Below are 22,236 nucleotides of genomic sequence, written 5' to 3'. Positions count from 1 at the left end.
ATATATAAATAATACCTTTCCACATAATAACTGGATACACAGAGTTTTGATTCAGGCTGCTGAATAAGCCTACTAACATAACAGCATGAATGTGATACGGCTACGTTTGTTCCCCATGGTCCCAATGTGTGTTGTAAAGTAGCCACCACTCCAAGCTTGCTCCCGTGATGGACTACATGAACTACAATCTCATATTTAGTTTACTAATTTGTACTGAAATTATAGTCCATCACAGGAGCGAGCTTGGAGCGGTGGCTACTTTACAAGACACACAGGGACCATGGGGAACAAAAGTAGCCATCCTCCAGGAGGAAGAACAGTGTCAGCATGAATTCAGAGATGATTTGAGGATCTACAGCCGAGTGATACACAAATAAGATACATTTTTGTTAATAGAGTACTTGAATGTATGTTTATGATGAAATTCCTGAGTTTAGTGTCACTTTAAACGGTGGAATGTCCTTGTAACAAGCGTCACAGTAAAAGATCAAGCATCCATCATTCTTTGTTGATAATTTCTCCTGATTTCAGCGACCAGAGTTTAGAGTTGTGATTGTGTGTGCTTGCATACAGTGTCTAGTTCTTCAACATGCCAAAGTTATTAATAATAGGCACATTTAGGACAAATGCTCTTATTCTCGGCGCGGGAACGAGCGGCGATAACGAGGTAAGTTTAAAAGGATTTTAAGCTGTTTTTATTTTTTTTTACACTTCTTGCCTATATCTACTGCATGCTAGCAGTAGATATAGGCAAAAAAAACGGAGGGTTTAGAACCCCTTTAATTAAAGCACTTACCTTAAATGATGTTTCTTAATTCGATCTTCTTCTTCTTTCCTGTCATTTTCATCTGTCATTTACATCTGTCCCTCCAGCACTGAGGCGGGCCTCTGATCCAGCGCTGACTTCTCTGAGCTTGCTGGCACTTCCTGTCCCACGTTGTCTGCGTGCACGCGTCTATAGACTTACCTTGTGTCTCTCCTCGCGTCCCGGCCGAAAATGTGAACTGCGCATGCGCCCGCCCCAAGATGCTTTGCGACTGCCCGCGAAATTTCACATTTTCAGACAGGAGCGCACGGGGAAGACACAGGTAAGTATTAACCCTTTTTAATGCGTTTTTTCTTTTGCTTGTTAGCAGTAGATATATGCAAAAAAAAACTGGAGGGTTTAATAACCCTTTAAGTCGTGTTCAAACCCTTTTAAAACCACCAGCAAATCGGCAGAGGTTCTTTCCTAGATTTTACCTTCATTCTTTCCAACAATGAGTTTGCTGATGGAAGATTTAAGAGAATGTTAACCTTGCCATTTACTATGTGCTCTAAAGGTGCTCTAATAGGCTTGCAAATAGTTGGTTTTACTTCAAAGTCTTTTATTTGTTTTTACAATTATCATCATAGACACACAAACAAAACAAACAAAACAGCCATTCATTTATTCCCCAATATCGTTAACAGTTTTTCTTTTTTTCTTTTTTTCCACCCTCCTCCTTACTTCTTCTCAACCAAATAGTTGGTTTTACTTCAAAGTCTTTTATTTGATTTTACAATTATCATCATAGACACACAAACAAACAAACAAAACAGCCATTCATTTATTCCCCAATATCGTTAACAGTTTTTCTTTTTTTTTCCCCCTCCTCCTTACTCCTTCTCAACCAAATAGTTGGTTTTAAAGGACATTTTCACCTTTGCGGGGGCATTTAAAAAAAAAACAACATATGCCAGCAATGTACACGGTGTGTAGATGATGCCGGCGTATGCAGATCCTGGATATAAACACAAAAACTTACTTTATTTTAGTGGTCCTCTCAGGCGCCACATGTTTTTTTTTAAATGGCCACCAGACTGCCGTGTACAGTGGAAACTACAATGTAGGACGTGACAAATAACAGATTTCTTTAGCAATCACAACAATCCTTGCCCTGTAGTCACAGGTACAATAAATCTCCCGGTCACTCTGCCATGTCCCCTGGACTACATGTATATAATGTGATTTACACTGCGCTGTGAAACTGATATACCACCCGATGTTCAACTAAATTATTCTAAGTAATCCCTAGTGTACTTATTAAACACAATCAAATGTGCATGGTCATGCAGTTCCTTTGCTCACCTGCAGGTGTCTCCAAGCTGTCGACAATTAGTCTCCACCTGGTGTTGGCCTGGGAGGGTATTTAGCCCCTTCTCACAGTGAGGCTGGTGCCTCAGTATTGTCGCCATAACCTGTATCCTGTTGCCTGTATCCTGTTGCCTCCATGGATCCTGACTCCTTCCCCTGAGGTCTCTTGATCTATGGCTCCCCTCTTGTTGCCCTGCTCCCCAGGTTAACTTGCCCTGTTATACTCTGTGTGTGACTCTGCTGTTTGCATTTAGTTTGGCTATTTTATGTTACTCGTGGATGTTACCCTATGGAGAACTATGGGGAAAAGCCTTAATGGAGAACTATGGGGTTAAGGCTTTTCCCCATAGTTCTCCTTAGGGTGACGGGAGGACACAAACTAGCGTCCTCCCGTCACCCTAGGCTCAGTATACCGCGAGCTGTAGCTCGCGGTATACTGAGACGCCACAGTATACCGCGAGCTGCTGCTGCAGGACGCTGCAGCTGAAGTGAATCCCGACAATTATGCCGGAAACCGCCCAGCTGCGTGACTGACAGCTGGCTCTGCCTATCTAGAGGCAGAGCCAGCTGTACCCGCCCCCTCCCCGTCCGTTCCGCCAGTCAGCACTGGCGGATCGGGGAGGGGGGAATCCCGCCCCTGTCATGGTAGAGAGCCGTGACAGTATCGAGAGGGGAGCGAACGCAGTGTATGTGTTCGCTCACCTCCCGATCTACTGAGCCGACCTGTGACAGTCTCATTGTCACATGAGGTGAGTGAAAAGCACTCACCTCATAGTTCTCCTTTAACCCCATAGTTCTCCTTTAAGAATTAGGCAAATAGACATTAGTTTGGTGGTGGTAGGAATACTGATTATAGTAAATGTTTCCCAGTCTGGACTGCACAAAAATAAATTTGTCAATATAAAGTCAATTTACTAAACATTTTGATGGAGTTTCAATTTTATTAAGCTCAAATGGTCACAGAGATTAGAATGTTATGATCACTTTTGAAGAAACAAATACGACAACTGGTGACTTATTTATAAATTGTGATTTATTGGTGTTTCTGTAGTAAATTTCAAAATTGTATGTAAGGAAATACTGTTTTGTTCATGATTAATTCCACCATGACTCAAATGAATTATGGAAGAAACTCTAATTACCCTATTCTGTCATTTAGAAAACATTTGAATGTATATTTAAAGAAGAACTCCACCAATGCCTTATCTGTGTAAATGAGGTTGATGGTATTTGCACTCACCTCGTGGTCCACAGATTTCTAAATGCAACGTGCCAGTGATTTAATACCAGTACTATAATGAGGGAGATAAGAGTAGTCTAGCTCATAGAAATATTTTGAGTTTTCTTGGCACTCTGGGAAAATTCACATTGGGGCGCAGCAAAGCTGCTTTTTTAGCTTTGAGTTTAAAGGAAGAGAGATAAAAGTCCAAATATCTTCTATGTATTGTTTGCTGCATTAGATTATATCCAAACCCAGGGTTGCTAGGTGTAAATAAAGCAACAACATTTGAACAAACTAATGCAGACACTACATCTAAGGACTAATAAGCTGCAATATTACGGGAAATAGTAATTTTCCTTTCCTGGCTCAGCTTCATGTCAGCACACAGCAGGTCAGCTCCACTCCCCTATCTAGATAAATACATTGAAGGAGCATCATTGGCCTTTCATGACTAAACCTGTGATAGAACAGGGAGGGTTTAGTGCTGACATAATGAGCCAGGAAATTAAAAATTACAGTAAGTATATGATAAAAAATTTGGTTTGCCTGGCTCTGTGTCATGTCAGCACACAATAGTACTTAATTAGTAATGGCCTAACTAGGGATGAAAAAAAAACACCATTCACACAAGAATTCTGCTCAAAGGTTTAATGCTGTGCCAGGGCAGCAGAGTGGACTGATGTGCCCATCACTTGTTTAGGGTCTGAAGCCACATCCAGTTTATAGTGGTGGATAAAAATGTTGGGAGTACTCCAGTTGCCGCTTTACAAACCACATCTGTCTATACCTTCGACCTGCTGCCCAGGATGATGCTACTGCCTTGGTTGAATGCACCTTTATTTCCTCATGAAGGGGAAGACTTTATTTTGGGTAGACAATTCATATTGTCTTGACTATTGATGTGGATATCTCCCTTATAACCCCAGACTCTGGTCTGGGTTTTTATGTCCAGTTTACTCCAAAATGGCTCTTCAGAATTAGAGGATGAGGATGGAAAGGCAAAAAGAGTGTTTTCTGAAGGAAGTTAATTTCCTAGGTTACTGGGCAAGAAATTCGGAGAAGGTCTCAAATCACTCTATCCAGTAAAAAAAGCACAGTAGTTCTCCTTGCACAAGAAAACAGTCAACTCCAACAAACGCCTAACTAAGACTACTGCCATAAGAAAAATATATTTCAATGGGAGCTGCCATTTCTAATCTTGGGATAAGCTGGATTCATCTATTTATTCAAAATGTGGTAAGTCCCACTTTTGAAAAGGTTCTTGGAGCTGAACTTAAGCCGATAGTAACTAATAGTAACGATCATAAACATGGACTCTTAAAGTAGAATTAAAGTCTCCATTTTTCTTTGCATATATCTACTTCTAGCAATGTTGCCCCTGCTGATGCTGGACCGGTCCCAGCAGTCTCTCCTACCCCGGGCTCAGGCAGTCTAATGATCAATGAGTCAGCGTGTCTAAAACAGTGTATTAGACCTGAGGTCACTGAGGGACATTTCACCACCAGAGTGTAGGGGGAGAGAGGTAAGTGGTCACTGCTGCAGGATTGAGGCTCAATTGAGCATTTCTTCTTTAATCGGTCACCTAGAGAAAAACGAGCAGTTAACCCTTGCCCGTGCCCATCTCCTGTACCCTATATGCACTTTGTGCAAAGGAGCAGCCTTTTTTTTTTTTAGGAACATTTACCACCAACCAGAGGATCATCTATCAGAGACGGAACCCGGGAAGGCTGAAGGGGACATATACACAAAAAAAAAAGAAACTACATATAGAAAGCTCAGAGCGAGGAGAAAAGAAAAACACTTACTAGAGGAAGCTCTTTCCTTTATTGACCTCGTAGGGACTGTCCTATAGGGTTGGAGGGAAGAGCTGACCTGTTCTGTGCCGATATGATGCAAAGCCAGGAAATTACATTTTTCTTTTTGGGTTTAGATATGCTTTAATGCTGCTGAGTGTTGTAAAGAGGACAGTGATATGTATCTCTAATATATGGATACTCTTTGCAGGTCCAAACAACAATGTTTGAAACGTAAGCAAAACTTTGGGTGTTCTGATCTTCATCTTGCATTTATCCATTTATGATTTATTATAATTACATAATAATAATAATAGTTAACCAATGTAGGGATGTACTAAATGTTCTAATCTGTATGAGTCATAATAATTATCCAAATATCCACCTTAAATCAACATCAACTCCACTCTACAGACAGATCTGCTATGAAAACAAATCTATAAACGTGAGTGAAAATATTTAAAGAATAAAATTGGTCCAGCAGTCTAAAAGTCATATTTAGTTACCTGGCAAGCAGCAGGAGGTCCTCCAATGTCTCGGAAACCTGCACAAATCATTGACTCCCGAACTCTTTCTCCCCAGAATTTTTTCTGCTTGCAAGTCTTGTTGTCAATGATGGGCAACTTGGCTTGGTTAAGCACTTCTGACAGTGTCAGGTTTTCTTTTCCACCTTTAGGCAAATAGATGTGAAATTAAATAAAATTTTTTGTCTTAGTTCCAGTCTATTTAATAAATCAAAATCTTTGTGTTAGTTCCAAGCAAATAAGGAACTCAAAGTTACATTTTGTTCTTTCTACTAGCCTTCATGTTTGCATAATCCAAACATAAACACACAGGTGGTCCATTGTACTCATGGAGCAATTTTAAAACCAAAATACTTCAAAAGTTCTTAAAGATACCCATTTTTCTGCAGATTTGAGAGGGATATCCATAGTGCTGCAACATACAGTAGTTCCGTTGATCGGGTTTACCAATGGTTAAAGGGAAAACTAAAGTAAATACTCGTCTACTCATAATAGAGAAGCGGGGGAAGCAAATAGTATATAGGTTAGGGCCTTTGATACAGGAAGCAGAAATATACAGGGGGGAATTTATCAAAAATGGACAGAATCTGGAGCAGGTGCCCATGGCAACCAATCGGCATCTCTCTTCAGTTTGCTCAGGTAAGATTTGAAAATGAGACAGAGAAGCTGATTAGTTGCAGTGCAAATCTGCTCCAGATTTTGTCTGCCCCAGTTTTGATAAATGCCCCCCACTTTATTTTATTAAGCCAATGAAATGTACTTTTAACAGTTATTGTAGTAAGGAGAATGGGGGATAATCACCACCTTACTAATAAATCCACAACTTTCATGACCTGATTGATAACTTGGAATAGTGTTTAACACTATATGTGAGCAGTTCTTAAAAAAACATATTTAGGGAAAATGTTAGTAGCGGGTTTCACATATAATGAATGTTCAGTCAAGTTTAGGCCCCTTGCACACAGTCCGAGATGGCGGTGATCCATGCACTATCCCCTGTTGATCAAAACAGGACATCTGTGTGTGTCTAGTTTTTAACTCCATCTTGCAGAGGAGAAAAAAATGAAATTACCAGGAATTGGATTTAAATTGACTTGTGTCTGTTTATATCAGATTACCCGCAAAACGAAACGATCAGGTCCGGCGCATCGAAACTCTCATCTGTTTGTTTTTCCAGAGGAGGGGGGGTGATCTTTCTTTACTGCAACTCGATAACATTTACAAGCCTTTTCCCCCTCCCAGTCTGTGAAGAAGCATCAGACTGCTTGGCTCATCTCTCTGTCACTGTTCTGTCCTTCTATTAGCTGGTTCGTGCACTGCAGAACACCTGGTCGGCACCGTGTGCTGCTTCTCCCTCCCCTAGTCTGGGCTCTGCTGTAAAAGGACTGCAAGAAGCTGGTACCAAGTCAAATTCAGGTAGGTACACTTTTTGCATTTAAAAGCATATATTTAAGGATGATTATTGAATAAAGAACTACATTCATTTGTGTATCTCATATTAGTCAGGAACTGAACTCTGAGATAAGCAAATATTGTCTAAAAACAAGAGACATGTGTGATCTTACTTGAATCTCGGTGTGCTTTGTGTATTTCTTTCAGACCAGTCACTGCCATTCTCTCTCTGCGTGCAGGGTTGATGGTCTTGTATCCGCCCCCGCCCTCTGCAGGAAGCCTGTTGTGGGCGGGGTCTGGTGGGTCCCTCCCTCAGCTCTGTTGTCTGCACAGGCTATGTGTAGCACATTGATGATGTCACTGCTACCTTTACAAGGTAATATTTGTGTTTGTAAAGGAAATAAGTGCACACAAGTGGATTTGTAATTCTTTATGACTTTTAAAGGAATATATTTAATCAAGAGTTTTTGTAAAAAAATTAAGGATGTCCCGATACCGATACTAGTATCGATATCGGGGCTGATACAGGGCGATTTCATGAGTACTTGTACTCGTAAAAATGGCCTGATACATAGAGCCGGCGCTTTAAATGTTTAAATAGGTTCAGGCTGCTTGTACAAGTGATCCGCCCAGGTCACATGTATAGCAGCCTGCTCATCCATCCCCCCCACCGGCCCCTACTCTCCAAGGCCTGCCCCTCTCCACCAAGGTCCTCCCCCATGGTCTGCCCCCTCCCCGCTGTGGTTTTCGGGTTCTCCCGCTCTTCTGTGAGACCCGGGGCCACGGCAAAGTAGTTCAGGATGGATAGCGGGGAGCAGAGCAAAGAACATCCCTACCCTGCTCTGCTCTATCATCAGTGACACAGGAGTGCTGTATTTACAGTGCTTCCTGTGTCAGCTGTCACAAACGGAGCTGTACAGAAGATACAACACAATGCTGTGCTGTATCTTCTGTATTGGACAGCAGGCTCGTAAAGAGAGCCTGTCACCTCCGAATGATAGCATATAGGGGCTTGTTAGTCCCTGTGTGATACCAATAAAGTGAAGTGGAAAAAAATAAAGTGATAAAATACAAAATAATGAAATAAAAAAGTAATAAAAAGGTAAAAAAGATTTGAAAAAATACAAAATAAAAAAAAGCGCTAAAAAGGTAAAATAGAGTGCTAAAAAGGTAAAAAACAATACAAAATAATACAAAAATACAATATAATAACATTAAAATTAAAAATTGCTAAAAAGGTAAAACATTAAAAATAATAAAATAAATTAAAATTAAAAACATCTTGTGTGAATAAACGCATGCATAGGGGATTGTTTGTGTATGCGCTGAGTGCTGCCTTCATTCTACTTTGTGCTATATTGTGGTAGTGGGCAGCGCTCTCTAACATGCACAAAGCACATTAAAGGGTAAGTTCACTTTCCCAAGTAATTTGGGAAACTGGAATTACCCTCTTAAATCTGGCCAACTTTCCCTCCTGCTATACTTACCTTTTGGTGAACGGTCCTTCCCCTCCGCTGGTACGGGTGTACTATCTGTACCTCATACTACTGTCCAGTGCAGCCCTGCGCTATAGATTTAGAATTTCACTCAGAAATTACGAGCACTCATTGGTCTGGTCAGTCAGGTGACCGTGCTGACCAATGAGAAGCGCTTCTTAGCGCTGTCAAATACGGTTTTGGTTAAGGTTATTCTTTGTATCATGACAAGTGTAATTGTGGATTGAGTTACGGTTCTTCATAATTATAAAGAAACTGCCCTAAAATTATTAGTCTATATTGTTTAAGAAAAAATGTCACATGTGCCTGTAAGAAAATCGGTAATTGGTATCGGCAAGTACCTGAGGGAAAGTACTTGTACTTATACTTGGTCTTGAAAAAAATTATATCAGGACAACCCTGCAAAAATCTATAAACAATGTCCAAAAATCCATAACATAATATGGGTTAAAGGAGAAGCAACAAAATGAAATCCCACACGGTTGGCCTATTATAATTCTTAGATTGATGTCCAGGAAAATGTTCTCAAATAAAAGTATAATATAGTCCTTTTATACTTAACATTGCAGACATGCAGAAAAACACAATAGCCCAAGTCTATATTCTAACATAAACAGATTACCTCTGGTGTCTCCCCATCCGGTTACCCAGCAGAAATGGCCTGGACCTAGAGTGATTTCTTTCTTGGGAAGGCAGGCATACTGTATAAAGTGAGTAGGCAGTATGTCCCCCACAGGCTTGACCAATGCGATGTCATAGTCCAGCTCATTCAAATTGGGATAGCGAAAGCGTTCATGTCTATAGATGCGCTTCACTTCGTAAATTTTTTCCGTAGGTTCTGTATGGTTGAGGTTATGCTTCCCAAGGACGATCCTCCAGTTGGCGGTATCTTCTGCCTTCCCCCTAAATAACAGATGCAAAGGAAAATGAATGCTACAATAATTATATTAGATAGCAATGCTATAAAAAGCAATGCTACTGTCCATAGTCAACAATTTAAAACCCTTTAAAACATATCAATCTAGGGTTAACAGCAAATGATAGCCCTATAATTATTGCCCTCACTAAAGCGATTGCGGCAATACCTAACATGTGTGGTGCAATCACTGTTTACAGTGTGTTTGCATTTGTATGTGTTCACTGGGTGACAAGGCTGCTTTTGAGAAGAAGAAAAATATTTTTTTTGTTGAGTCTATTGTATTATACTCTATTTTTTGACAGGTTCTCTTTATGGAGACATCAGAGTATATTAGACTACTAATATCTTCCATGCAGCTGATCAAGCACAGCATTGTGCTTGATCAGCTGTTTTTGTGTGCATTGTGCTTGACCTGTAACTTCAGCTGGGCCTCTGAAACAAGAAGCTCTGTCTCGTGCATTTCCCACTTTGCAAACAAGTGATAGCAACTGGAAGTTCTTAACCCTGCACAGATTTTGGAGCAAGTGGTCTGCGACCGTTACATCAGAAACTTGCCTGCTAAGATACAGTGGCACATTAGACATAAGGTACAGACCCCAAAAGTGTGGATGAGCTGGATGAGTGTGGATGAACTTTGAAGCTTATCACATTCCCTGAATAGATGAGTTTATAGAAAGGTTGGGTCCTGCCAGGTACATTACAGCCGTTGATTTTACCAAAGGAGATTGGCAAAAGAAAAGACAGCTTTTGTGACACCATATGGGCTGTACCAGTATGTGGTCCTTCCTTTTAGCGTAGATGGGTGCCCTGGCTTCATTCCAAAAAATCATGGACAGCATTCTTAAGCCCCACAATGTATACGATTTGTAATATTTAGATGTCCTTTTTAGTTTTAACTGTGATTCCTCTATAAAGTTTATTCCTATATAACTATAATACACTATTTAAGCAATACAACAAATAATATAAAGAACATTACAAGCTCATGAAGATACGAGGAGCCCCAGGCACCTCTTGATGAGGAACAGCAGTCAGAGGCTGCGACCAAAGGGAGCAAAGGCATGGTCTCTCGATGTGACCTGCCAATAGGGTCACATCTACAAATACTGCTAAGGGTGTTGGAAACAGTCATTACCTCTGCCCTGCACTGCCTGATGTGCCAGCCCATGATGTAATGAATAGCAGTGAAAACAGTGGAACAACGGAACAAGCAGGAAGAGGATACACTTGTCTAGGCAAGGGTCCACACAAGCTGGATCCCTGGTGGTAAAATGATCATATAATCTCTGTATATCATTGAATCCGTGGGGATTCCAAAAGTAATAAACCTATTGTAGGTGGAAGCATAAACGTTTAAACTCATTGGGAGTACCCATTGTCCATATGGGAGTACAAATAGTCCCCTATTAATGAGGAATTCCCTTTCAATAGAGTCCACTTGCGGTTGAAATGTAAGGTCACTTGTGTCCCCTGAGAATAAAATCTGGGGCCCCCTTTCAATAGAGTCCCAGAGGTGGGTAGTCGTGTCAACATGTTACATCAGGCATCTTAGCAGGAACGACTAGTGGTCTGTCGCATTGCAGACAACAGCTACATGCGACTCCCAGAGAGCTAAATGCAGAGCAACTAGCGTTCTGCTTTGAGTGAAGCAAATAGAGAAAAAGTCATTAAGATATGGCTTTGAAGCAATGAGTCCCACAATACCAAAGTTTCAGATTTGATACCATGTTAGACTGACATGAAATGCAAACTGTGGTGGCGTGACCCATTGTCCACTGGATAGATAGAAAAGTGCCTGGATTTGCTTTGTGAGTTGTGTTTCTGTGCTGATGCTGTGATAGACAGGTAGTTCCACAGTGGTCCAATCTGGGAGGTCAATGGGGTTTATGGTGCCCCTGTTCCAAGCTTTGCATTATTTCTTCCTTATGTGTGAAGAAGTGGATACAACACAAGATAGCCCTGGGCTGGATCCTTTCTGAGCTCCATGGAGTGTTGATTCTGTGAACTCTGTCAATCTCTATCTGAGTGGTAGTTGGCTTATCAAGAAGAGTATTGAGATCCCCTCAGGGGATCTTTGTCCAAAGGTGGTTGTGTCAGCATCTATCTCAAGTGATTGAGTGAGTGCTGGACAGGCTCTTTTCTGAAGGTGAAGGAGACCTCAGGGGATCTTTGTCCAAAGGTGGTTGTGTCAGCATCTGTTCTTGGGAGCTGACTGTGGGCACCATGTAATCTCCACTGGAGGCTGTGAAGACCAGAATTTGTTGGTTCTTGTCTCTTCCTCTGTGTTGTACATGTGAGGGATAGTTCACAGTGGGAGTCAAAGCAGTTGTAGAGATCTGCAGAAATGCTGCTGTTGCTTGGTCACGCCCTAACTAGGTATATAAACCCTAACAATGATCTTCTCTTATTTGCTCCCTTTGGTCTGTTAAACATACCATTGAAAGATTTTTGTTTTGTCATATTTATTTGCACAAAAAAATACCAGTTGATCTACAGAAATTCAGAGGTGTCCTGTAACTTATCTACACATACTGTGTTATCACAAGGAGCCTAATTAGCCTCCCTAGTTCTTATTTTGGGTCTACAGATAAATTAGTGTTCATGCTGTAGAATTTACTAGGTGGTGGGTCAGTGTAATTTCGCAAAAGACAGCTGGGATAGCAGACACCACATAGTTCACAAAATATACTGTGAGGGGAAATGGTCAAAACTGGAGGAGAAAAAAATCTTGAGCAGATGCCCCGGGCAACCAATCAGCTTCTCTCTTCAGTTTGTTCAGTTAGTGCAGCTTCTTAAACAACCTTCTAAGAGACTACTACCTGAATAGAAGGTGTACAGCTTCACTTGCCTTGTAATACAAAAGTTATTAAAGAGGTCTTTAAAGTGGACCTTGCGTCAAAATACAATTTCCATTTCCATGTTAGACCCCCATCTACTCATCGTAAAACAAAACAACAAAAAAACATTTAAAATGTACTTACCTTATACCACAGCTTCTGCCCATGACATCAAGATGAGGGTGATGTCACAGGCAAGATCTTGAGTTACCTCACCTTTGCCTAAGCGCCATGGGAGGAAACCAGAGTGGGCTCAGTTCTTTTTTTTAACCTGGAATGCAGTGGTTTTCCCTGGGGGAAGGGGGTGGTCAGAAGTCTATCAAGAAAGCAGACCTTGTATCTTGCTGCAAGGTCCACTTTAAGCCTGCTTTCTAAAAGAACCACCATGTTGCTGCTAAGTAAATCTCATACTAAGGCTGGGCTCACACAAAAATGTTATTGCTCCTTGAGCTGACGTTTTCATTCAGTTGACTCGAATGGTAATACAGGTCAGTGCTTCCAAAATGCAGAACATTTCTAAAATGTTATGCAATGCAAGGTATTGGCACGGACAGGTCTTAAACCCATCCCTTAAAAGATATGAACCAACCTTTACCACTGGGTCTAACAGCAGAGTCTAGGAGACCTTAGACATCCTCTACCAGGAGTACAATCCTCTCTGACCCCTTTCTAGTGACTATAACCTGGCAGATACTTAAAGAGCCTCTATACGATACATCTAGTGCCCAGTCCTACATCAATGAAATCTATTTACAACCCTCTTACACCTCCTTACTAACTGATCTGTATTTCTGCCTCACGCTGATCTCACTCTGAGCAATGTGTTAAAGTAGGAAGTGGTAAGGAAGAAGCTCACAACTTTTTTTAAAAATAAATTTGTTCACCATATGCAAGCGTTAGTTCAGTGGAGATTTTCCTTCACTTCATGTACTGGTGACAATGTATTCTCTGGGACAGCAAGTGAGGTAAATATTCAGAGGGCAAACAGGAAGCAATAGAAAAAAGCTAAAGCTGGCCATACATTGTTAGATTTTCTTTTTTATTCAGCCTGCAGGCTTAAAGGAGAACTATGAGATGAGTGATTTCCACTCACCTCATAGTTCTAGCCGACCTGTGACAAGGAGACTGTCACAGGTCGGCTCAGTAGATCGGGAGGTGAGCGAACACATACCGGGTTCGCTCACCTCTCGATCCTGTCACGGCCGTGACAGGGGGAGGGGCTGGATTCCCCTCTCCCCGCTCCGATCTGCCAGCGATGACTGGCGGAACGGACGGGGAGGGGGCGGGTACAGCTGGCTCTGCCTCTAGATAGGCAGAGCCAGCTGTCACTCACGCAGCTGGGCGGTTCTCAACGTCGAAGTCGGGAACCGCTCCGGCTGCGGCGTCTCAGTATACCGGGAGCTGTAGCTCGCGCAAACTGAGCTTAGGGTAACGGGAGGACGCTAGTTTGTGTCCTCCCATTACCCTAAGGAGAACTATGGGGAAAAACACTGATCCCATAGTTCTCATGCATAGATGAATCTCTCGCTGTGGCTATTGTATTCCAGTGGATGTGCCATTGTAGGAATACAAAAATAGAACATACTGTAAAGTCAAAACATTGTCAGTTGCAAATAGAAGCATATTGACAGAAAAAGTAATGGCATAGCAAAGTAAAGCTCAAGTATCTTTGAGAATCTTAAAAACAAGTCTCAGGTCCATGTTGAAATGGCTGTATGAAACGAGCCCAAGACCCAAATGGGAAGCATACTGTAGAAACCATAGAGGCAGTTAAAGGCATTTAAGAACATAGCATGTCTAAAACACTGGCGAGGGGAAAATAAAAATGGTGGGTTAGGGGTTGGTGGAAGGGGAGAGAACAAAGTTGTAATTAATTCCCCCGAAGGATCAACTTATCATCATTCCCCCGAAGGATCATCTCAACTTATTTCATGAACCCCCATACTCCTGGAGTTCCAAAACCCAAGAATGCTCACATTCTCAGGGTCAATTTAGGAAAAATGGTGGATCGCCATACTGGCAGACCAATTGCTTGAATTCCAGAGAATCTCTGAAAGCCAGCTAGCAAGACCAGGTTGCAAGGGCCTGCATACTCCTATTCTGGTCAGACGCCACCAGGGTCTCCATTGTATAGATATTATTCAAAAACTGTGACCATTCAACCAGGGCAAGAGGATGAGGGGACTTTCAGTGTCTAGAGATAGCCACTCTGGCTGCCAATAGGCACTGATGCAGAATTCCTTTCTTAACTTTGGAGAGAGGGCCCAGTATCAGAAATAAAGCCACCCAAGGGGAGGGTTGAATACTAGAGATACACAAACGTTGATAGCAAGCAAAGATCTCTATTTATTACCTCATGTCTGACAGCTTATGTATTTACGCAAAATGTTTTCACTGTGTTTTAAGGAAACACTCTGTGCAAACAAAGAAAACATACCCTTGCAGTGGGGCTAGCCCCGCACTGCAAGGGATAAGTGCTTGTATTGTCTAGGGACTCAAATAAAGCTGTTTTACTTGCCCAATCCCTGGTCACGCTGGCTTCTTCCAGGCTGTTAGACCCGTCAACACAGCCTCTTCTCTCCTTCCCTTTGGCGGTCTAAGGACCACTGATGTCATCACACCTTATGCAGGTTCACTGAACTGCATTATATGTAAGGACGCCAAAAGACATTCCATGACCGGAGCGGAGGGGGAGAGAGGCGACTGCTGACCACCGCAGGAGCTGGAATCAGTTAAGTAAATCTGCTTTATTTATGCCCCCAAGACATAGTGAGCATTTAACCCTTGCAGTGCGGGGGTAGCCTCAATTCAAAGGTATAGTTTTTTCTGCCCAAAGAGAGCAGCCCACTTTTTGGATGAGCTCCCCATCTCCCTTCAAAAGGTCCAGCTAGTGAGAGATTATATGGATTTTCACTTTCATAAATATGTGTAATTTTCTTCAAGACATCCACATCTATCTATATAAAGACTTTCTCAAATGATAAAAGTCACTCACTGAAGTGGCCTGGCTACTTTGTTCCTTTCTCTTGATGAACCCTCTAAATAAAAGGTACACTGCTCTTCTTGATCTACAACATACTGACATGCAGTAAGAATGTAAATACTGAATGGGGGGGGGGAGGTTCACTTACTGAGAGGGTGAGCATATCGCAAGATAAGCTGCATTCTGCAGGATGTGGATCTATTACTGTTATTGGGGTTCAGGAAGGGATTGGATAAATAAATAGAGATTGAAAGTAGAAACACCCATAGCTATCTATACAGCACTGGCTAAGCACCGGTCTTCCCCATATACATATACTGTTAATGTTTATGGCTATTATTTAAAGCATGGCAAGAAAAGACTTACTTCTGAAAGCAGTGGGCTGCAGTGAGAACCCAATTCTTGTGAATGAGAGTCCCACCGCAGACGTGAGCATACCTCTTACTTCCTCTAGACCGAACCTTATAAAAAAAAACAATTTATTAATTTCATGATTTGTCCTTTATTAGACTAACTTACAAATATTTTCAAATTCTGCTTTTGTTAGTCAGATTTAAAACACTTTTCCAGTTTCATGCAATAAAAATATCCATTTGACTTTATATGTGCTGTAGAAACAACCAGCTGTTGAGATTCTTTTGGAAAAGGGTACAAGTTGGCAGGTAGATATTATGGCACATTTTTCAGTTTTATATTCAAAAATATTTAGGAAAACTAACCGGTAGTACACTGGCTGGAACTAAAACTGTGCACACATACAGTAGGTCTAACTAGCTTTGCACATAAAGCTGTATAGGTCATGTTGTCCTGAAACTATCATCATCTCTGGCACACAGGTTAGAAGCCTTGTTAAAGTGACAATAAACTCAGGAGTTAAATCTTCAAAATACATTCAAGTACCTTAACTGTTAACAATACTGTACCTTATTTGTGCATCACTCAGCTGTAGATCCTCAAAGTATCTCTCAACTGGTGCTGACACTGTCCTTCCTTCTGTAGGGTGGCTATTTGTGTTCCCCATGGATCCCCATGGGATTGCATGCTGTTATTTAATCTGTGGTCTACTATAACCCCCAAATCTTTTTCTATTTGACTTACCTAGTGGAGTACCCATTAATGTGTATTCTATTGCCTATTTTTAACCCCAAAATGTATTACTTTAAATTTTTCAACATTAAACCTCATCTGATATATAGTTGCCCACTCCCCTATTTTATCCAGGTCCTACTGTAATGCTATATTGTCTAGGTCCGTGTCTGTTACTCTCCAAATTTTAGTATCATCTTCAAACACAGAAACATGGCTACAATCAGAATACTACAATAACAATACATTCACAAATGTAAACTAAATGTGAGATTGTAGTCCATCATGAGAGAGAAATTGGAGCAGTGGCTACAGTATAAGCATTTCTAAGATTTAACTCCAAAGTTTAGTTTCACTTTAAGGGCTTGTTAACACCTAATCCAGTGTGTTCCAGCACGGATAGTGGGTGGAACGCACTGATCGCATGATTAATGTCTCCTGTGTTCTGGGGCTGGAGGGGGCATGGCGGTGGGGCACCGCAGCCATGCCTCCCGCTCACAGTGCGATCGTCCTCACCAGATAGTGTGGCACAGCAATGCCCGCAGCCTGGAGCAATGCATGCAGTATTTTTTGTGATCGCACCAGACCGCAGGCATTGCTGTGCCATGCATTCTGCTGCAGGCGATCGCTCTGTGGGCAGGAGGTGTGGCTGGGTGCCATTGACCTGAATGGCACCACCACGCCCCCTCCCAGTGTCCCCTTTACTATAAATAATTAGTAGTAATTACTTTTTCTAAACTCTTATTCTGTACATTTGTCAGTTCGGAAATTAGCTCTATGGGGAGCTCAGCACATTGCAGAAGACCCTAACCATAAATGTTTATCATGCTCTAAAACAGACAATAAACATTGTACCTGCAAGGAAACCTGCCAAGGCCAGGAGAACGGGCGTACTTCATTTCCAGACACAATCCTTCCTGCTGTGTTTTGTTGGAAAAATGCAACTCCACAATCTGCCGGCCAATCTGAAAAAAGAAAGTAAATGCAAACAATTTCTCTATTATCATTTCTACATAAGGCAATTTGCAATGGAATCTTATAGAAAAATACTTTTCCTTTACAATCTACAACCGCAGAAAAAAACAAACATTTAAAAGCAGTTTTCTTCTAGTCTGGCAAAACTAGCTACTCTCTTTACAATGTATGTGTACAGAACATTGTGTCAGGAAGATTTCCCTCCATTTCTTGTTTCAAAAGCACAACAGCAAGTAAGAATACAAGCTTATCCCCTTTTAAACAGCAGATACCAGACCAGGCTTACCATTGGCGGATTACCCTTCACCTTCTGTTGTTGAGATAACTCACTTTCTGTACCAGGTTAAAATGCAGGTTGTTACCCCATGCACATGTGTGGAACTAGCTGCAGGCTATATATTCACTAAAGGTAGTCAGTCACCGCAGCTTTCTTTTGGGTTCCATTTTTCAATTCTGTAACTACTCAGCTGGTAAATGAAGACAGACCCTACCATTCAGATAATGGTAATGTATATAGTTCACTTGGAAGAAATAGCTTTTTACTATAAAATTGCAGTCATGCTTTAGTTACCCAATTCCAAGCATTATAATAGAACTCAGCTTTCAACTGATGATATGGTCTTTATTGTTCCAATGACAAGATTTCTCTGCACTAGATTGCGTATCCTCCACAAGGATGGAATCTGCCTGTTCCCACTGGGACTGTGCATTAAATGGCTTGGGAACAGGGCCCATAATGAAGGTGGCAGTCTCTGGCAAATTACCTTCTTAGTTTATGGTTGTCATGAACCACAGGTGTAGACCCATTCCTCCATACGACCGCTTTCTCTGAGAGTGAGAAAGCTGGTGTTCCACCAAGAACAACCTTGTTGGAGTTTGCACCCCCAATCACTCAAAAGGCACTCACAGCTGCTCTATTGCCCTTCGTTGCTCCCCCAGCAGCTACAAATAAGGGTTATGCAAGGAGGGGAGGGGGTAAGGAGCTTGGTCAGCACAGAGAGTAATTCGATATGGCCAGAAGAGGAGCTATGACGTGCAAGGAACTAGGAGTTGACTAGTCAGTTTTTCTAGCACATTCAAAAGCACATTGCAAGTGAATAAAAACTAATTTATGGATGCTATTTATTTTTATGCTTTTACTGTATTTTTTAAGTTACCCAACATGTTATTTAACCAGGCCTGTTCTATAAAATACTGTTGTATGTTGCCTACAGCAAGAAAACTTGGGGTTATCTATAAAATAATGGAGGAAAAGATGGTGCCAAAAGTAGTAAATAAACAAAATGGACACTTCTATTATTCCCCATAAATCATTTATGGAAAGGAAAAAAACACTTCAAGTAAACAGTTAAAATACCTGAGCTTTCTGTGCTTTTACCTGTAGATGTTTAAGTTTCTAACAGTGGGAAACACCTTGAGTGCTTTCTGTGTTTCTTATTCACCTTTGCTCATCTCCTTTCTCTCACTTCCTGCATACCTTGGTGACACACACTGACAAAGTTTGTCTGGGGAGTAAATTCTCAAATGTGGACACATAAAAAGAAAACTTATTCCATATAACTAATGTGTTTTTATTAAACAAAAAAAAATTACCAGAGTGCGCCTTTCCTTCTCCACTGCTGGGCTATTTTATTCTGACATCAGGGGTCAGTCACTGGCTGCACTCACTGTTCAGTCAATAATTTTCCACCTGGCTATTTCGATTTTTAAATTGAAGGATCTCGGATGGAAAGTTGCCACCCAACAGGGCCACCCATAAAGTGAATTTCAAACGGTTCATCAAAACAGGACATCATTTTTGTTTTTTAAATATTAGAAATGTTATTGAAGATAAAAAGAGAGGAACAGCACACGGTAGAAGCATACAATAAATATGAGAGAGTACACTCTCCATTATCGCAATACATGACGGATAACAACAGCACCAAAACAGTTGAGTAACAGAAATAAATACATAAATAAAAAGAGCCAAAAAAAATAAAAAATTGTGTACACAGCAAGCAGGTGGCACGTAGAATATCACAGTGGGTGGAGTGTAAGCAAGAAAACTATTAAAATAGCAAGAGGTCCCGGGAAGATCACAGGTACCACAGACTCAACCATAGAACACCGCGTTCCCACCCAGGATCCCAAGATGAAAAATTCCACCCAAAGGCTTAAAGCACAAGGGAGAACATCTGGAAAACAGGACAGATTTTGTTCAGTGTATGACCAGCTTAGGATACATAGCATTAACAACCAAACAGAGGTTTGGATTTACAGTCCCAAAGTTGGGATTTACAGTCAAATATCATACTCCATAATACCTATTTATTATTTACTGAAATGTTTGTAGTTTCCTTGCTGCTAACTATAGTCAGTATATAAATAGGAAATTCTCACATACAGTATAAAGGGGCTCTCCCTTCTCTGAATGTACAGCAGACTGTGGAAATAACCTCTTGTAGTCTTGCTCTAACATTTTTCATACTCCTCATTAGAGCTGTTCTTCTTTGTGCAATCTGAGGCAATATTAATATTATACACATAAAACTAGTTACAAGTCAGAGGTTTTCAAGTGTACGCACCAGCATACACAAGAAGTTCCTTAAGGTTTGGGATCCATGGATTCACTATATGCACACCTGACCTTCATGTTGGAGAGCCTAGCTTTCTAATGGTCTGCTGCAAAACAGAAGTTCTGCCCAGCATGAGAACAGATACAGATTTAAAAGGAAGAGCAGCAAAGAGAAGGGAAACAACCATGGATTACGGTAAGGCACACATTACAGTATTGTTTTATGTTAAAAAATCTGAGGGTTTAATGTCACTTTAAGTTTTATTGCTGTGACTGCAATGTTTTATCACTCATTTGTGCCTTGGATCCCATTGTTTCCATTGTTTTCTGCCTCTCTCTCTCTCTCTCTCTCTCTGTATCAGTTTTTGTTTTAAGGGTACCACATCCCAATAGTATATACTAATACAGCAAGAAAATGGTGATTTCAGACTTTTGAGGTACTTCAGAATCTCACCGAAGACACATATAATAAAATAACAGTATTTATTCAATTTCATAAAAGGTAAAATTTGTCATCAACTTTTTTTTGAAAAAAATGTAAACGGAACAATTTTGTAGCCCCATACTTCTCATAACTTCCCTGCCATTTATAAGCAATCCCCTTCCAATGAGAGTACCATTATAATTCCTTCAGTCATGTGAAATAGTCCTTTTGATCACACTGCATTCAGCATGGGTTGATTGAGAAAGTGGCATTCATTATTCATGGATTCAATACTGCTTCCTCACAAGAGGGCTACAATATTTTAAATACATATTAAAATCTCCTGAGGGTTTCCTGATGAAGCAGACTAAAAGGGTGTCCTGTGAAATGCGTTAAGTCATCCTTATTCCACTGGAAGTACCAGCATCTTCTGTAAACATATGTGAATATGTGAACATATTTTCATTACGTCTTATTAAATATGGTTTCAACCGATAATGAGATTTATTATAACTGTGATATAGCTGGTCCAGTGATACATTGAGGGTAGCCCTCAGCGATCTTTATTTTTTTTTCATAATTAAAGTATTTATTCATTTTTCAGATTTAAAAAAAGTACAAAACAATACAAACATGAACAAAATATTCATTATCCTGAGGTTCTTACAATCGCTTACAGTTCATAATTTTATATAGTAAATATGAAATGAAATGAAATGAAGCATACTACATAGTCTTGGGGAGGCTATCTTTTTACTAACTTAGCAAACTACCCCAGTACCCCAACAGACAAAACATACTACAAAAACCGCAAAAAAACCCCCCAAATGATGGACAAGCTGACGCCTTTTGTTTTTTAATTTATATATTTCATGCTCTAAACCTTATGTAGGCTCTATTCCCGATAATTCTTCTATTTGAGCAGTCTTACAGTTCTGAATCCAACTATCCCACGTATCTAAAAACTGAGGGAGCCTGTCTTGTATCTTAGCCCCAAGTTCTTCCATTCTCTGTTGAAAAAAACTTCTCCTCCATCCATTCCCGCAGTGTTGGAGGTTCTGTTGATTTCCAATGTCGTGGTATAACTGTCCTAGCTGCGCTTATGAAAAAACAAAGGAGGCCCTTCTTTACTGTTGCAATCCCCCCTGGAAGAATGGAAAGTAAATGCTATCTGTGGTGTGTGTTCTTGTTTTTATATATGCTCACAAACATTTAATACCTTTGTCCAAAAGGTTTAATCCGAGGGCACTCCCACCATATATGTTCCATTGTCCCCAATGATTGTTGACATCTCCAGCATTTACCAGAGACCTGTGGAAAAATTGCATTCAATTTGGCTGGGCAACGCTACCACCTTGTTAACATTTTAAAGTTCCCTTCCTGTAGTCTACTTGCCACCGAGAGCTTGTGTGTCAATGTATATGATTTTATCCGTTCACTATCCAAGAACTTGCAATTCAGTTCTCTTTCCCATACTCTTATATAATAATATGGTATCTTTGGAGTTACTGATGACAGCAATATAATATACATGACCTACATGTTGCGCTGTCCTATCTCTCAGGCACAGTTTTTCCATTGGTGTAATTTCCCTATGTAGCTGCCCCCTATTCCGAACTATATTATAAAAGTCTTGGAGTTGAAAGTATCTCATTCATTGTCCCCTCCTTTCAGTTGCTTCCCCAATCAGTTCAGTGCAAGGTTTCAACCCATCCTCAGTTTAGCCAAATAAATGGGGTACAGTTTAGCCTTACTCCACATAAATATTCTTAGTGCCTCTACTCCTGGCCTGAACTCTGGGTTATCCATGACAGGAGTCAAGGGACCATCAGAGATTTTTTATTTATGATGTTGAAGATCATAACTATTTTGTGTATCACTCGACTGTCGATTCTCAAATCAACTCTGAATT

The 22,236-nt window shown here is 40.8% G+C and overlaps 1 protein-coding gene across 1 annotated transcript in view; it reads right to left on the bottom strand.

The window, feature by feature from the left end:
• The window catches only part of LOC108788616 (elastase-1-like), a 35,200-nt gene that overhangs the window by 2,207 nt on the left and 10,757 nt on the right, over positions 1 to 22,236 (bottom strand). The window contains exons 2-5 of the mRNA XM_018558420.1: positions 17,224 to 17,333; positions 15,649 to 15,743; positions 9,166 to 9,446; positions 5,638 to 5,801 (exon numbers count right to left, since the gene is read on the bottom strand). Of these exons, the coding sequence (XP_018413922.1) occupies positions 5,638 to 5,801; positions 9,166 to 9,446; positions 15,649 to 15,743; positions 17,224 to 17,333 (650 nt within the window). The remainder of the gene's footprint in view (positions 1 to 5,637; positions 5,802 to 9,165; positions 9,447 to 15,648; positions 15,744 to 17,223; positions 17,334 to 22,236) is intronic.

This window comes from Nanorana parkeri, unplaced genomic scaffold, assembly GCF_000935625.1.
Source record: "Nanorana parkeri isolate BGI_ZX_2015 unplaced genomic scaffold, ASM93562v1 scaffold338, whole genome shotgun sequence".
NCBI lineage: Eukaryota > Metazoa > Chordata > Amphibia > Anura > Dicroglossidae > Nanorana > Nanorana parkeri.
This window is presented reverse-complemented; position numbering and strand designations above follow the sequence as displayed.